The 13,094-nt window shown below is 39.4% G+C and overlaps 1 protein-coding gene across 1 annotated transcript in view; it reads right to left on the bottom strand.

Annotated features, from left to right (window-relative positions):
- LOC139212626 (roundabout homolog 2-like) overlaps positions 1-13,094 on the bottom strand; it is a 71,727-nt gene that overhangs the window by 25,143 nt on the left and 33,490 nt on the right. Inside the window, exons 3-9 of the mRNA XM_070843099.1 lie at positions 6,201-6,358; positions 5,970-6,090; positions 5,674-5,812; positions 3,271-3,407; positions 1,911-1,922; positions 1,306-1,430; positions 153-324 (exon numbers count right to left, since the gene is read on the bottom strand). Coding sequence (XP_070699200.1) covers positions 153-324; positions 1,306-1,430; positions 1,911-1,922; positions 3,271-3,407; positions 5,674-5,812; positions 5,970-6,090; positions 6,201-6,358 — 864 coding nt within the window. The remainder of the gene's footprint in view (positions 1-152; positions 325-1,305; positions 1,431-1,910; positions 1,923-3,270; positions 3,408-5,673; positions 5,813-5,969; positions 6,091-6,200; positions 6,359-13,094) is intronic.

Raw genomic sequence — 13,094 nt, 5'->3', positions numbered from 1 at the left:
ACGGTCACAAGAATGGACAGATGAATGGAAAACCTGAAAACCTCATGTTTCTGGCCATGGCAACTGACAGCACAGACGCACAAAATCCAGTTTAGTTCTCACATTTTAGTTTACTGTATAGATGAACATTTTCAGTGTGTGTGTCTTCTTACCATCTGCGACCTCAAGCTGGGCCTTGGCCATGATGCTGCCAGCTACAGTGAGGGCCTGGCAGATATAATACCCTGCATCAGAGCGTTGCACTGATGAAATGGTCAACTCTCCATTTACAGACACAGAAACACGACTATCTCCCTGTGTTGGCTGGTTGGGAAACAGAAGATCCTACATGGAATGAAAAGGAAGTAATGTATATAAAATGAGATGGCATACTTGTAGCAAAGCAGAGGTATGAAATCTAGTCACTGGAACCTCCTTTAAAGATGAAGTTATTATTTTCTTTTCTGTCTTATCGACAACATATTTTCCATCCGATGAGATATTTATCTTTAATGGTTCTCTGAAATGGTGAAGTGATTATTGTTCACAATGTTACAATGTTACAGTATTGCTTTGAGCAGATACTGTATCTACACACACTTTCACAAAATAATATTGTGTCCAACATGAACTTCTCCAATGCTTAAATAGAGTATTGGGACTATTATTGCACATATACATATTTTCATTTTATGCAGATGATGCTCATCTTCATACTACTTTTTTGCCAAATTACGTGTAACATTTTCTTAACAGGAAAAGACCTAACTGCTTGGCTAACTGACTTGCTTACATATTCCCAAAATGATGTACAATTTGTTCAGAAAAGTGGGTCAATGTCTCTTTCCTCTGAAGGTCTGAATGGCAGTTTACCCCGGGAGTGATAATCCTGCTGTGATAACCTGCAGTCATAGTCATGAAATTGAGGCATCAGCGTTGTCTGTTTTCTGCACCCCAAGCAGACAAGCTGATAGGCAGGAAAGGACATTAGCCGGCTTTCATTATGTCTAATGACTCTAATGCAGCACATGACATTGTTTCTTGCTCAGTGAATTGGCCGGTCAGACTGGTGAAGATTGATGATAAATGACCACTTCATTATCACTGTGTGGAACAGATCCACACTCTGCTGTCCTCTGGTTTCATCCTTTCAGTTAGATCCTTGGCCATTTTTTATGTTATAGATACTTTACTCTGGATGCTGCAGCAGAGTCTATGTCTGTATAGCAAGGTGGGCCTAAATAAGAAATCATAAATGCCCCATGCATGCACACATGCCTGAAAATACAAATAAACAAGAACATTTGCCAAAATCAGTATCCTTACCTGGCTACCCTCTCGTTGCCAGAAGACGGTGGGCTGAGGTTTGCCCCTGGTCTCGCATGGAAAGGTGGCTGTTCTTCCTTGTGCCACAATTTGGTCACGCGGTCGCACCACAAACTGGGGCGCCTCTGAAGTTAAAGGTAAAATAGATCATAACACAATAGGAATACATTTGCACAGACTTCTAAAGTGTGTACTACAGGAGGACTAGTTTGAACTGAAGGTCCAGCTGCTAGCTAAAAGGTTCATGCAGTAGGTCTTAGCTATTTGTTTAAGAGGTTTTCCTTGACTATGCCCATCACATAAATCATGAGCATCAGAATGAATGATATCAGGTAATTAGTAGTCAATTAAGATTTTTGAAGTAAGGCATATCTACTACACTTTAGCTGGACCTACATTTTGAAAGACGTGAGGTGGTGAAACCACTGTTTCTACAAGACACTGCAAGGGGAATTCAGGGGTTGATTTTAACAACGTAGATATGCATGTCCAGTATTAGTTTGATGAATGTGTTTGTGGAATGCCACAGTAGTCCATGCATACATGTGTGTGATCAAAAACAGAAAGAGAGTAACGCATGCATAATGGGATCAGCTCTTACTTACCAACGGGGCGAGCTGGTGACACAACAATGGTGTGGGTGAGATTAACACACAACACAGAGAGAAGGAAAGCAGAGGAGCAGAACAGAGGGACAGAAAAAAAGAATGAAAATCAGAAATGAATGAGGTGGAGTTGGATTTCCATCCATGAAGTTGAAGGGGGAGGAGGGTGAAGCTCAGTCACCAAAAACAGGTGATGGTATGGGCCTCAAGGAAATAGCATCTTGGCAACATTGGGGGGGAAGGGTAACAAATGCCAAACACCACTGGCTGAGCAATTGATTTGTAACACAAGAATAACACATTCACACTCTTTACAGGTCTGTTTGTATCTCAAATGTCTTGGATCTTTGACAAGGGGCTGGTTTGAATTATATTCAATTAAATTGATTAAATAGAAAAATTCTGAATGTTACAACATTCTAATCATTAGTGCCTGACTGATAGTCATGCATTAATTTCAGAGCATCTATCTTTAACTTTAATCAGTGAAAACAATTTAAAAATATCACTTGTGGAAATATAGCAGTATATATAACAATATAAACCTCTTCATGGCTTTTTGAAAAATTGTCCAGGGCAGGTTTTATTATCATTTATTAGTGAACTGTGCTAACTCACTACACATGTCCTATGATAATATGCTTATGCACAAGCACAAATCTGGCTTAACAGAGGGGATATGTCGTTAAAATATGTAAAACCAATCTAAAGATTGGATCAAGGTATTTGGTATGAGTCATGTCTGAGGAATATGAACATCAATAAGAATCCAATATATAAAGTACATAATAAAGAAGGAATGAACAGTTAATGTTATGAGCTTGGTGATGTACAGTATGTATGATGATATATGATGTGCTTATTCAGGTGTTCAGAATGTGTTATTGGTTAGTTCTAAATCAACTGTTATGTATCTTAATTTGTATGAACAATGTTTTCACACTCTCCAGTTATAATGACAATGTAAAGAGCAGAAATCAGAGGGGATCTAACCTGCTAAACTTCAATATTTTCTTGTTTTTAATATCAATCTTGACTACCCACCCATCGATATGGTGTGAATATGGATTGAGTGGACTGGATGGAGAATGAGCCCCTCTGGAGAAATCATAAAAAGTCAAAGCTGGTTACATTGTTCATATCTGGAGCCAAGCTGGAGATCTGAGACAATGAACTACATCAGCCCCACTAAATGAAAGAAAAGCTGAGGCCAGGCCCAGCCTTTCAGCAGGGGGGCAATAACGCTCGCAAAGTGGGCAATAAAGGACTGATTGCTCTGTGGCCTGCTTTGGGAGACACAAAAAATATCAGGGATGGGTTATGAGCTTTGCCACGAGTGAGTCCACAAGCAGTTACCCACCTCTGATAGTCAGGTAGGCAGAGGCCTCCACTTTACCCACACGGTTCTCTGCTAGGCAGGAGAAGGTCCCCTGATCACTGACTGACGCTTTCTTTATCCTCAGCACGAAGTCCTCTTTTTCATATCTGATGTCATACCTGGTGACAGAGAGGAACAGTGACATCCAGTCAATAGACGTCTCAGTTTGACTTCATAAAACCGGGAGATCAACAACAATTATATGCATATTACATTTTCATTTTAATAAAGTAAATACAAACAACAAAACACTGAAATTGAATCAAGGTTGTGTGATGTTTTAGATAGAAGCTTTTATAAAAGATGTGTTATTTGTGATAGAATAAAGACAGACTTTCTAAGGCAATTAAGACTCCCTGCTGCACACTCTGCTACAGAGGCAGAAAAAGGGGGAGCAATTATGCCGAGATGAAGGCATGGCAAAATGAAAGGTGCTTTCAGCTGGAACCCTAGCTGTTCCACTATTTCAATATTTATAAAGACGAGCCACCCACTGTGGTGTGGGCTGTGCGGTATGCTATACTATATGTGTGTGTGTGTGTGTGTGTGTGTGTGTGTGTGTGTGAATGTATCTGTGTGGGAGAGAGCATGAGAGAGGGAGAGGGAGAGATAGACAAACAGTCTGAGAGTAAGGGAGTGGCACAAGCTGACAAACTGAATTTGATGAATGAGTCAAGCAGTAAGAGATGACTAATTCATAGATATATTCTATGCATCAGTGTGTATCCACCAGTGCAGCATACTGTAAGGCAGCAACGATGCAGTTAGAGTGAGAGAAACATCTCAGCTACCAGAGTTTAGATAAGCGCCTCAGAGGGGCTACAAACGGAATGAGTGGAGGAGCAAGGAGTCAGGCTCTCCCTCTCTGGGGTCCCTTTTGGCGTGAGAGATCCTGTGAAATTGTCTAGCCAGCCATACTGATTCAGAGATGGAAGACAAGTCAGGCAGAGAAATGGCACAAGGGGTGAGAAAAAGTCACATTTGAAATAGATGTTCCAAAGGGTGTGGGCAGAATATCGATGGGGGTTGTGGGGTCTGTCCAGAGTCTGGTGAGGACTCCATTCACAGCACATCTCTGACCCAGATACAGACTTCCCAGGAGGCTGACGGTTTTAGGAGAAGAATGAAAGAAGTGGAAGGAGGGAAGTGAGGCGCGGCAGGTCTGAAAGTAGGACATGTTTCTAGAGTCAAGGGGTACTGAGGTAGAGGGCGCAACGCAGACAGACAGACGGACTGCATGACTGAGAGACAGCAGTTATTATCATCTACCTCACAATAAATTCCATCATAGTGAAACACCAGAGAGGTCAGCACTCTGTTTTCATATAGCAGTAATGGCTTATAAGAGGTGTTAGTTAAAGTTGTAGCACAAGTTAACACTTCTCTTTTTTTTAGGGGAGGACGTTTTTTTTGTAGTAGAGGTTTTGTCCGTTGGGGTGATAATCTTACTTGATGCTTTTGATTTACTTGATAGCGGTTCTAGTAGTAATTGAATACATATCCAAGGACATAATTAGTTTTAGCTGTGAAACTTCCATCATTCAAAAGCAGAAAGAACACTTCAAAGCCATGAATAAACCAGTCAAACAGAAAATACACGGAAATGTACTGTTTCAGATTTCTGAAACATCAAATATGAGGACTACTTAAACCTTGCAAATAAATTAAAAGGTTTTGATGGATGGTCAGATTGCATAATCAGACATGCTGTAATTAAAAGTATAAAGCACTCAGCAGTAACTATTAAGTCCCACATGACAGGCCAATAATGACTTTAAAAGTAAGTATTCTAGTGGGATTGCAATGCAATTAATATGTGCTTATGATGTGGATACTGAAGGGTGAACCAAACCACAGGAATACCTTACACACACATAATGCAATATAATGCAATCTCAAACAACCTTGCAATTAAATTACCATGTAAATGAATCAACACCTTTCTGACTGACTGCACATTATATGTACTGTTCCTTGTAGGACTATATATATATATATATATATATATATATATATATATATATATATATATACATACATATGAATATGCTTGCCATGTGTCCGTCTCTGGACCTTTTGGTGTTTTATGTACTCAGATAAAGTACAGGGGTACTTGAAAGTGAGAATTAGTTAAAAGCAACCAATAGACTTTCATCTGCTGTTCGCATAGTGGTTCAAACAGCAAATAATGAGAGTCTCTGAAGCTGTTAAATTATTTTTGCTACGGTGATGAAAGTCTTCTATGTTGAATCCTTTTTTTTTTCAAGTGGTGCTCATTAGCTGTGCTTCAGCATTTATCCATTATGACTTTTATTGCATAAACAAGCTCAAACACGAGTGCATACACAGACACATGCACCACACACATTCACACGTATTTCTCACCTGCCGCGGGGAATATCCACGTCCTCCTTTTTCCAGCGCAGTGTAGGCGGTGGGTCACCATGGACCTGACACCTGAACTCTACACTCTCGTCAACTAAGACCACCTGGTTCACTGGCCGCTGCACAAACACTGGTCTTTCTGGTTGTGGGCAGTGCACATAACATAGATGCTAAATATACTTTTGACAGAGTGGTCAACATTATGTGTAGTAGTGTGCAGTAAATACCTGTGAAAAAATCATGCTTTATTCGTTTTAGAAAGAGTGTATGTTTAGAGTGTATGTCAGACTTCTCACCAAACACAGACAGCTGAGCTTTTTCACTTTCTCGCTCTCCAACCATATTGGCCGCCACACACACATATATCCCCACATCACTCTTCTTGGTATTTGAGATGGTGAGTTTTCCTCCACGAACCTGACAAAGAAAAGCATTTAATTACTATGAAACATTTCAATACAAAGTACATTGTAACAGGTAAATGAGAACAGATGAATCACTGATTTCAGAGTATAAGGGTCACCCACCGTGATCCTGTCATCTTTGAGGTCAAGACGAGTTTTATCTTTCCTCCAGAAGGTGGTGGGCTCAGGGTGCCCGCGTGGGGGCTGGCACTCGAGACTGGCGGTCTCCCCAACTGCCACCACCACATCCTGCGGGTTCAGTCTGAAGTCATCCCGTAACACTATGAGACAAAATAAAGGTAGCAAGGCTTGTTACTCTAACTGTAACAGTGGCTCATTCAGTTGATTAGTTTCAAAATGTATCAGATTCCATTACGTGAATCAGAGAGTCGCTCTGAGACTGAGCTGTCTTGGGTTTACTATTGGTTTACCAGCTATTTCTAATGTGAGAGTCCAAAGACAATTCTATCACGTAGACTGCCTCACAGGAGCTTCAGCAATCTCTGTCTTTAACAATAAAGCTGTCTCCCTCAGGGGGTATTGACTATTATCTTTGATCTCAGTGGCAAAATGTAAGAGAATGTAAAGGCGGATAATATTAACAGTACACTATATATGGGGAAGAAGAGCAAGACACATGGAAGGAAAGCAAAACTTTAGGAGCAACACAGAAGTAAAATTGCTGGATGGAACAAACACCAAGTGACACTATTCTTAAGTACATGACACACATTAAAACAACTTTTTGTTTGTAAACCCACATAGTGGTTACAGTGATGCACATGTTGGAGCGGTTCCACAGACTTCATAATGTAACTGATTCATCCTCTTGGGAATATGAAAGAGCTCAAAGCAGTAAAGTTCGTTTGTTGTGTACAAGTGCAGCATTAGTAGTACAGCCTGATGACTGAGCAGGAGGGAAATTCAGACGGTTGCCAGATCATTAAAATTCATCCTCTGGAAACTACGAATAACCACAAAGGATTTTGCAATAGATATTATAAATGTAATTCAATATAAGAGAAACAGTGTCATTGTGAGAGTATAACTGTTTGCTATCTGTTTTATAATGCTAAAAAATGATTTTATGGTTACGAATAATATTGCATGTCCATGTGAGCCATGAAAATGAAGAACATGTATCTGCTGGGGTGATGATGTGTTTTTTTAATCATGATTAAATTGTTGCACCAAGGGCTAAGGCCAAACCATCATTGCAAATATTGATTGGACATCTGAAAATAAAAGGTCATTAATGGTCACTGTACTTTGTGAAATTCACTGAAATTTTTAAAGATACTGTTTTGATTAATAAAACATACCAGTTTGGATGAGATAGATATTTTCTGAAACCTTGGATGGAAACAGCAGTTTTACGATGGGTCTATATTTCGTAGCTGACACACAGTCAGCCCTTGGTTTCATTTGAAAAGAGGCTGCACTACTAGGGAGTAATACCAGTGACCATGGATGGTGACTGAACATAAAGCTTCCTTTATGAAGCTTTATGAAATGACTAGGGAACAGGTGCAAGGTCTCATTTAGGACCAGGGCTAAACCACTTCCAAAAAAATCTCATCAACAGCAGCAAATACCACTGAGATGTTCCTGCTAGAGGGTTACAGTTTTGAAAAATATACCCAAACTCCACCACACTTTTCTTGAGAGAAATCAATACTGTGGCTAGACGAGGAGAAACAACTTCATAATACTAAAAAAAAGACCCTGGAATTATGACAGCTACTTGAAATACAGATGGTGAAATATTTTTTAATAATTTTTTTTTTAACATACACCCCTTTGGTTCATTAGCATTCTGTTTCTGCAGTCTTCCACACTTGGACAATCATTTTAATTTATGTATGGCAGGAATGTCTGTACTTGATTTTGTGCGTTCAAAGGAGCGAAAACATCAAGAATTGTCAAGCGATGCCTGTAAAAGCCATACTCATGCATTTTGAGCAGAGGTACGAGCTAGCTGCTGTTAAGTTAAAAGGTTACAGCTTCAAAACTTCCTCATTCTGTCACCGCTGTTTTTTCAAATATCATTTCAAAAGCTATTGCTTTAAGAAGCTACAGAAATGGCTGTACTGTAAGCCATCACTGGAATTATGGTTAAAAATAGAGATCATGATTTGGATCCTGCAACGAGTTGTGGCCGCTCTGCATTAATACATTATGACAAGTTGTTTTCGTGAAAAGCCTTACTGTAGGCCAAATTTAAATAATAAAGCGCCTAGTGTGACAACGATCATGACTATGAAAGTAAAGGAAAATGTTTGTAAAGAATTACAATTAAGTTTGTTTTTTGTCAAATACATATCAGCTTATGAATAAAATTGACTGTTAGGTGTCAGATTAGGCATTTGAGTTATGATGAATGACTAATTAATGAAAAACCAGCTAAATGAAGATTACATTAGTTACATCAGTGAAGTTAATGTCAAAGCCATCTTTTCAACTATTAGCTAATACAGTGGTTGTTGGTGATGTGACTGGTACTGCAAGACAGGTCTAATGTAAATTAAATGCCTGGTGCATAACAAAATTAAATAATAGTTTGTAAAACTCATAGCAGCATAGAATGAAAAAAAAAAAAAAACTGGCTCAGTGTTCCGTTTGCTTTTCCTCCTCATTACAGCCATAAGCTGTTCTGCTGATATACTGTAGAATGAATTCCAAGTCCCAGAGGACACCTCTAGTGAAAAAGAAAATCAGGAAGGAGCCAAAGGCCCTTTGGCCTAGCTGTCAATCACGTCCAGTCTGGAGTGCTGGAGTACACGCGTCTCAGTTGCAGACACTACTTTGGCTCAGACATATGCCATAGCTGGCTGTCACATGGAACCATACACTTACTGACCCATTCGTAAGACAAAACACTCCACTCGTCCAGTCACACAACTACCCTCCTGTTCCTGTGTTGTCACATTAAAGATGCTTCTGTAACAGCAAAGCTTGTCTGACTGTGATACCTGAATACACACAGGAAAAAGGGGGAAAGTGGGTAATTCCAGGCAAGAAGTGAAAACCTAATTACACAAAAGTAAGGCAGAGAATCTGTATTGTGTCGTGAAATGGTGGTGATGGTTTAACAATAGCAATAGAGTTGATGTACAGTAACTGTGACACTAATTGAATTTCTTTTACTAACCAGAGAGACGTAATATGTCGTCTACTACTAATTGGAATGATCAAGGTCCCAACCATTTGCAATAATATCTACATAATTTCAAAGTCCCCAAATTGTTAATTTCTCTTCCTATTACTTATTGTCTCGATTTCAGGGATACAGCCAAATTACCTAACCCCCAAATGTTTTGACCCTGAAATAATACAACCCTGAAAAAATAGGGTTTTCATTTGTTTTTTGATTGATGGTACATAATAAATCATGTCTAAATAAATGGGAAGTGAATAACTTATTTCATGCAATCTCTTGGTAATAGGCTGCTACAAATTTGAAAGGGTATGTGGAGGTAGGGTCTTTGTCCAAATACATAAACACTGTTAGGTCTGCAGTTGTGATTTATCAAATCCCAGGAGTATGCTTTCCCCCATTGCAATGACAGCTTCCCACCCTCCCAACACTGCTGTGGGTGTACCCCTTCCTTTCCTGCTCTCACTGAGAGGCCTCTGCAGGTTTCTGTAGGTGGTGTTCATGAAGGCATGTGGGATGTGGGGTGGGGGTGGTGTTGTTCTAATCTGTTGGTCTCAAATGTGAAGCCCCTGTGGAGGCAGCACCCATGTGTGGTCTGTTGTCAGGTAGTAATTATTTCAGATGGCGGGGCCGCCACCACTGCCTAATATTGTCTGATTGAGTACTACTCAATTATTCAAACAAGCCATTCAGGGGACTCACTCGTTCACCAGTTTGATTTATCAAATCAGAAGGAGAATGATTTGTAAATGGGCTTCATTTCATGGCACAATGGGTGGTAAAAATATGTGACATGGTGGAGGTATCTGAATATAAATAACTATACAGGGACTCATTATATGATTAATAGGAGTAGGGGGGTTGTGTGGTTGTTGTAAATTTTTAGATATTGCATCTTGGCATTTTGATTTCTTGAGACCCTCTTCAGGCACAGCAGCTCTCTATAACTGAATTTCATTTCACCACAACATCAAATCCATGAAGATCCCACTTGAGTTCTTAATGCGTGTTGCTCAGTCAGCAGGCTCCCAAAATGCTAAAGAGCAGAATATCATCTCAATTTGGTAGCAAATACGTGGATTTAGGGCAGCCTGTTTATTATTATACCATATGTGATGTTTCAAAATGTTGCACTACGTTTACCAGACGATGCATTTATCCTCTTCTCTGGTACACTTTATGCATCATCTATCCATTAAGCTTGCATGCATTTGCTGCAGCGTATCTCTTCAAGGGTGCAAGTCAGTGTGGATGAGTAAAACAAAAGAAATCAAGTAGCAATGCTTCAAGTACTGCTCATACTTTAGTCAGCCTTGCATAGCTGATGGATGGCAATGCTTGTTTGTCCATCTGTCCGTCTGTGGTTCCACCTCTTTGGTACAGAGGATAATGAATTGTTATGAAATTACTCCAATGACTTTGGTGATTCACAGATTTTTTTTTGTACTGAACATTATCATCGGGTCAAAATTTGCACCTGTCTAATACATTGATGTATTACCATATACCTGCGAAACTAATGACAGTCTCATCATCCTCAGCTAAAGTTCATGTTTAGTGCCAATTAGCAGGCATTATCTCGCTAACATGCTAACTAACCCAAGCACCTCAAGTGTGACTGTTACTGACTCACTGACAAGTTGAAGTTTAACAACAACCAGGTTTCTAGCATTATATTGGGACTAGTCACAATATTATAATTTCTTACTCCAATTTGATGTCTGGTGCATAGTGAACATGAGAGCCTCATAGCAATATAAGTGCCCATTAGCCTACTGGTGGCATATCAATGTATTGATATTTCAAGGTTGATACAATATATATGAGTCAATCCAATATGGCCAAGTATGCCTGTCAGTTTCACTTCACTTTCACTTGTAGAATGTCAGTGTGGCACTAGAATAATCTTAAGGTTAAAGTAATGAAAATACAAATATATCCATGTATGTTCATGCATCTGTGAAAAAAAAACAGGAATCTCTTCAGGTCGTGAGATGCGAACTCTGATGCAATTAAGGAGTTGCCTTTTCTAATCATTTTGACCTATTAATTTAGCACTAATTGAGTCAGTTCAGAACATTAATTAATTGAAAAAGACATTCATTCACTTCAGAATGCAAAATAGTAAATAAACAAGGTGTGACAGACAGATGGTGATGGGAGAAAAAATTAAAACCCAATTAACTCATGCAGCATTCTGTTTTTTTTTTTGGTTATTTTTTTTTTAGTGATCTGCTTGTTTGCTTGTGGATGCTTGCCTGTTTGTGTGTGTGTGTGTGTGTGTGTGTGTGTTTCTGCAAGCAAGCTGGTGGTCCAGCAGGGGAATATATACCCTCACACCTTACAACTCCATCCAAAAGGAAATGGTTGCTTTAGTACTGTATAGCAATAGTGCAGAGGTAAAAACAAACAGAATTGAATATGAGGACAGAGGAAAGATGGGGATACTAACACCTTGCGAGTTGTTGCATGTAACAGATGGTTGCATATCCATCCGGGAATCACAGATGCAATGAAAAAGTGATGTGCTGGATGTAGACAAAGCTCGTCAACATTAAATCAGGTGGTGTTCTTATACAGAAATGGTTAAGTAGCATCTCTAATTCTATTACTATTATTATTATTTCCTCTATTTTGTGTCCCAACCTAATAGACAAGCATTGTGGCACTAAAATAACCAGAATACTGTTGCAAAGGTTTGTACAGTTAGTGATCCAGTACCAGAAAATGCATTGCAACAGCTATGTGATATTTTATGACAGCGGTCTGCTAAATTGTGGTTTGGAGTTTGCTGAAGATTCTTTTTGAACACGATAGCCTGTAGGGGTGTGTCACTTTCTTAACTGCAGTGAAGGATGTCCCATATCTGTCACATGCATAAAAGGCACATTGATGCATACACATGCATAAACAAAAAAAAACAGCTGCCCCGTCTTTATATCACAAACTTTGCTGATGACCACAACATATCACCGTTGTTCAAGAGACAGACACAGACGCGGAGACAGATATGCCGACACACAATCGGAGGGCGGGGTGGAAGCTTGAGTGGAGAGGGCTATTTGCATTGGGGATTTTTTGAATAAATAAACAACTTAACATGTCTGTGCCCTAAAAAAGTCATCAGCAATCAGTCAGGACTACGATCAGCGGGGAGATGAGGAGCGTTTATACAATGTCCCCCGAGGATATGAGCCCAGCACAGTCGTACATTACCTATTATAATTCTACCCTCACAACAGCAGGACACTGCATGAGTAAATCAAGGCCTGCTTTCACAGAAAGATTATGCTACCCAGCACATAGAAAACAGTTCAATTGCTGCCATGTATTTATGGTATGATGTCCAGACAATATACTCACGGACAAACACATATGAACACAAAATGAAAATCAGCATTGGTATGGAATGAGGGGTAAATTGAATGCTTTCAATGATTCAGCTTCAGTGATTTAGGTTAATAACTCTAATAATAATTTCCACCTCTAGTTTGTATTACTGGCCAATGCTCAAGCATGTGTGTGAGGGTTAACATTCCCCTTTTTTAAATTCTTATTACATATTTATCAGTGATTGGTGCAGCAATAAGACCAAATATTACCCACATTATATAGAAAACTACTCCGAAAGGCAGCGTTAGATCAGAAGTTCCATGGTAACCGAAGAGAGAGTAAGTCTCAAAAACTGAGAGCAGGCAGCTAGAAAACCTAGCACCGCTTCGCTTTGCTTTTTTGGCATCATTAGCGTCGAGTCCAATTAGCGTCAATATGAAGGTTGAAAATAGATGCACAGTGAAAAGTGGGCACGCCTGTGGCAACACAAAATTTAACAGAGTTTTAGATGCAATTTAGTTTCTATA

The sequence above is a fragment of the Pempheris klunzingeri genome, chromosome 14 (genome assembly GCF_042242105.1).
Source record: "Pempheris klunzingeri isolate RE-2024b chromosome 14, fPemKlu1.hap1, whole genome shotgun sequence".
Taxonomy (NCBI): Eukaryota; Metazoa; Chordata; class Actinopteri; order Acropomatiformes; family Pempheridae; genus Pempheris; species Pempheris klunzingeri.
This window is presented reverse-complemented; position numbering and strand designations above follow the sequence as displayed.